This window comes from Trypanosoma theileri (genome assembly GCF_002087225.1).
Source record: "Trypanosoma theileri isolate Edinburgh chromosome Unknown TM35_Tth_39_V1, whole genome shotgun sequence".
Classification (NCBI taxonomy): Eukaryota; Euglenozoa; class Kinetoplastea; order Trypanosomatida; family Trypanosomatidae; genus Trypanosoma; species Trypanosoma theileri.
The window spans coordinates 125,818-130,283 of record NW_021639881.1 but is presented as its reverse complement, the minus strand read 5'-3'; the positions used below and the strand labels follow the sequence as shown (position 1 = coordinate 130,283).

At 34.0% G+C, this 4,466-nt stretch overlaps 2 protein-coding genes across 2 annotated transcripts; both read right to left on the bottom strand.

Moving 5' to 3' along the window:
* Positions 1–797: 797 nt before the first annotated feature.
* Positions 798–1,685, bottom strand: TM35_000391440 (uncharacterized protein; the record flags this gene model as incomplete). The annotated part of the gene is made up of 1 exon (XM_029029660.1): positions 798–1,685. One exon carries the CDS (start codon positions 1,683–1,685, stop codon positions 798–800), a length of 888 nt encoding a protein of 295 aa, XP_028879036.1.
* Positions 1,686–2,308: 623 nt separating this feature from the next.
* Positions 2,309–4,360, bottom strand: TM35_000391430 (uncharacterized protein; the record flags this gene model as incomplete). The annotated part of the gene is made up of 1 exon (XM_029029659.1): positions 2,309–4,360. The coding sequence occupies one exon, from the start codon at positions 4,358–4,360 to the stop codon at positions 2,309–2,311; it is 2,052 nt and encodes a 683-aa protein (XP_028879035.1).
* Between the last annotated feature and the right edge of the window lie 106 nt (positions 4,361–4,466).

Genomic DNA, 4,466 nt, shown 5'->3' with positions numbered 1-4,466 from the left:
AAAAAAAAAAAATTGAAAAGAAAAAAGGAAAAAAAAAAAAGAAAAACAAAAATATATGTAAATGAGTCTTCAAAGAAAGAGAAAAAAAAAAAAGAAAATGTACAGATCCAAAATCATAACTTCGTTCTGTACTTCACCGTTAAGGGGATTCGCAATAATAATAATAATAATAATAATAATAATAATAATAATAATAATAATAATAATAACTCGAACGAAATAAACACAAAGAAAGAAGGAAAGAAAGAAAGAAGAAAAAAAAAAAAAAATGCAGTTCCCATTTCCATGCACTCAAATACACAGATAAACGCTCTTTTCCTCATGATCTTTTTTTTTTCATTTATTATTATTGTTCTTCTTACTTTTCACTCTTTTTTTTTGTTTTGTTTTGTACGTCTTCCTTCCTTCCTTCCTTCCTTCGTTACTTTTTATCTTATTATTTCTTTTTTCTATTTATTTATTTTTTTTTTTTACTTTTTTCTTCTTTTTATTCCCCCCCTTTCCCGCTTTCTTGTCTTTTTTTTTTTTTTCTTCACTTTGGCAGTCAGTGTCCCACAACTTGCAAGGGTCTCAGCCAAAGAATATACCTCTATATATATAGATATATAGATAACTATATAGATAACTATATATATAGATATACGTGTATGTATATATACTTATATTCTCTCTCTCTCTCTTTTTCTCCCTCGGATATATATTCTCTCTTTATTTATTTATTTCTCTCTTTTGTCTGCCCTCTTTTTCTCACTCTCCCACTATTCATTTTCTCTCTCTCTTTCTCTCTCTCGCCTTTTTTAATACAACTCATACACAATCACCTCCAACACTATCCCAAGTGAACTAACAAGGGCATTTAATGAAAAGAGTGATTTAAGAAACGGAATAGCCAACATCGTTACAAATATACTACCAAAGATAACAGCCGCAAACACAACTCCAAAAGATGTGGTGAGAAGTTCCATAAGAAATCCAATTAAATCCCCTCGCATAAGAGAAGTGTGTTCCTGCAATAATTTATAACTAATCACACAATAACCCACCATACCTAGAGAAAGAAGAATAGTAAGATTCTCCACTACAATTCCTCGCCAACCATTCTTTAACACAAAGGAAAGCCATTGACCTGTACAGAAAGGAACCACAACATAAAGTCGTTCTCCAATGGAATGGGCGGGATAATAACGATCTTCATCCATATCTTTTAATTTACATAATAATCCTCCAATAGCTCCATGCAACATCGCTACCACTATCCATAAAAGATGAAAATCATTTTGTGGTGTAGATCCACTTACATCTATTGTAGAAAGTGAAGAAGAAGAAGAAGATGTTGATAATCCTTCTTGAAATGTATTCCCAGTATCTACAATCGCCATATTCCAGATAGAATCACTGAATACCCCCAACACCCATGATCCAATCATTAAACAATCTCCACATTGTTTATATACCGCCACATAATAAGTAATCGCAATAACAGAAAGGCTAAATACCAACACGTGAAGAATACTAGTAGTAGTATTAGTAGTAGTAAAACCAGGCATGTTGACAAGAACGTAAAGAGATGCTAATGTGTGTGGAACCCACAGTAGAAGTGCAGCTACACGTAATGTGAGATACATTTTACGGGCATCTCTGGAAACGCACTCACGCTGGCGTGTGGAATTGTCACTCCCATGCATTTACGTGTTCCCCGTTTACTATTTTTTTTTTTTTACTTTCTATGTACATATATAAATATAAATATATATATATATATATAAGTGTAAAGAGAGAGAGATAGATATATAGATAAAAAGAGAGAGAGAGAGAGAGATGCCACGCATGAACGAGAATAAATGTATAGGTAGAATAGTCATTACAGAACAGATCGAGAGAATATTCTATTTATATATATATATATATTAGATAGATACAAACACGAAAGCAAAACAAAAACAAAAACAAAAAAAAGAAGCAATCTAAAGTAGGAGAAAGAAGAATAATCATTAGAAATATCAAACAAGAAGAACAACAAAACAAATTAAAAAAAAAAAAATGATACTCTGTGGAGATTCCCCATTATACTCTTCGCAAATAATGTTCATGATAATCATGATTATTAGAAAGAAGAAGTCTTCTCTTTTACTACACAGTCCATGATCTCATTTCCCTTCCTTTCCCTCCACACATCCCTATAAAGTAAAGTATTAAGAACAAACAAACAAAAAAAAAGAAACCAAAATCTATCTATTCATCCATCCATCCATCCATAAATAAATAAATAAATGAATGAACTGTCATTTCTTTCTAAGAAGAATGCCGTTCAAATCATCCGTGCAGCTCCCGCCTCTCCAATCTTTTGAAGTACCCAACTAAAACAAAGAGGACCAAATATCAATGAGAGTATCACACATCCAGCATACGCCTGGGCAAGTGGAAGAATAGCCTCAGCTGTTATTATCATCATTGTTGTTGTTGATATTGATATTGTTGATGTTGTTGGGCCAAACATCTCTACAGCTCGCCGTATAAGCATTAACGCCACAGCCAATTGTGTCACAAAACACAATCCGAGAAATAGTCGAGCGCGTTGATGTGCCATCGCAGCAGAGACAATAACAACAGAAGGAGAAGAAGTTGTTATTGTTGTTGTTGTTGTTATTCCTATTCCTCCTCCTGTTGTTGTTGTTGTTGTTGTTGTTGGTATAGTAGTTGTGAGAGGAATAGGAGAGATGGGACTACCACTGAGAGCTGCAATTGGGGAAGGTGCAAAGTTAGTAGTAGTAGTAGTAGTAGTGGTGTGTGAAGTTCGTCTGCTGTAATTCATAGTAATCATTTTGGCAGCCGTGTCACTATTGGGATTACTCATATTATTATTATTATTATCACTATTAGTATTATTATTATTATTATTATTATTATTATTATTATTATGATTACTATTGTTGGTATGATCGTTTCGTTTGTAGTTCTCAAGATCTCCAACGGCAGTCATCCCGCAGTAGGTTGCCAACAAGAGAAGGAATACTCGACCAATAAACAAACAAACAGCCGCTAATAATAATCCCAATGGTGAGAAGGAAGGAAAGACTGTTCCTGTTATTGGAATAAGATTCGTATTATTCTTAATTGTATTCATCATATGTAAACTATTAATATTCGTATTCGTATTAATATTCATATTCGTATTGTCTGTTATTTTGGTATTGCTTGTTTTCATTGTCACTCGTAATCCCATAAATGTAAACAGAATCACATTATAATAAGTACGAAACTCTTGACTGGCAGATTCCAATGGTTTAAATGGGGCCTCTGCGTGAATAAAAGATCCTGCAATAATAGCAGATAATAATAATTCACTAGATGTAAACCAACTCCACACAGCAAGTAATAAACAAAGTATAAAGAGTAAAGATCCTCGAAGTAACATATAAACACCTCTACTAATAATACTACTACTACTATTACTATTAATATTACTATTAATATTATTAATATTAGTAGTATTAGTTGATGTTGATAGGATATTCCATATTGGTGAATGTCCTAATATACGCGCCACCACCACTACACATATTGCCGCTATTGCTGTAGTGAAGAGTGTCTCTGCGAGTTCCTGCAATCCACGCCAAAAAGCCCCAGCGGAGTGTAATATCGCCGCGCAGAATATAAATAATAATAACGCAACGACATCCTGCACGGCGGCAACAGAGAGAATAAAGAGTGTATACACACCAGCCGCATGCGTACTGCGAATAGTCGCCAGACACGCAATGGAGGATCTCTCTACGGCTATACTTGCGAAGAGAGCGGCATAACTCCACAATGGAGCCTCCACTGATAATGTTGTTGTTGTTGTTGTTGTTGAGATTGTAGATATCCATAAAGATGATGTAGGTAGTACCTCACTATTATTAATATTATTATTATTAATATGATTAGTATTATTAATAGTAGTATTATTCGATGGGCTTAAATAGAATAATAGTATATAGATACAACGTCCCAAGAAAGTCATTCCAATAAACAAAATGGGAATAAAACAAATAAGAAATTTCACTAATGCCACTCGTAAAGGGGCGAGTGTACGTGGAGTGAGATGTGCTCCCATTTCCAATCCAACAGCCGGTAAGACAAGAGAGATCACCGGTGAAGAGAGAGAAAGTATACAATTTAATACTTCTATAGGAGCTAGAGTAGATAATATAGCCCGGGTAAGAGCTCCAGTGAGAAGCATCCACAAAACAGGTGGTAATGGTGGAATAGATCGAGAAATGGCCATAAGTGCAGAGGCCGCAGCTGCAAACCAATAGGCAATACATAAGATTAAACTACATATCACTATACTACAGAGAATAGTGGTAATGGGATCCATAATCGCGTGTTCTTACCTATATATATATATAACTATAACTTCTTTGATATTTCTCTCTTTCTTTCTCTCTCTCTCTCTCTCATAAGTAAAAAAAGAAAAAAAAAAA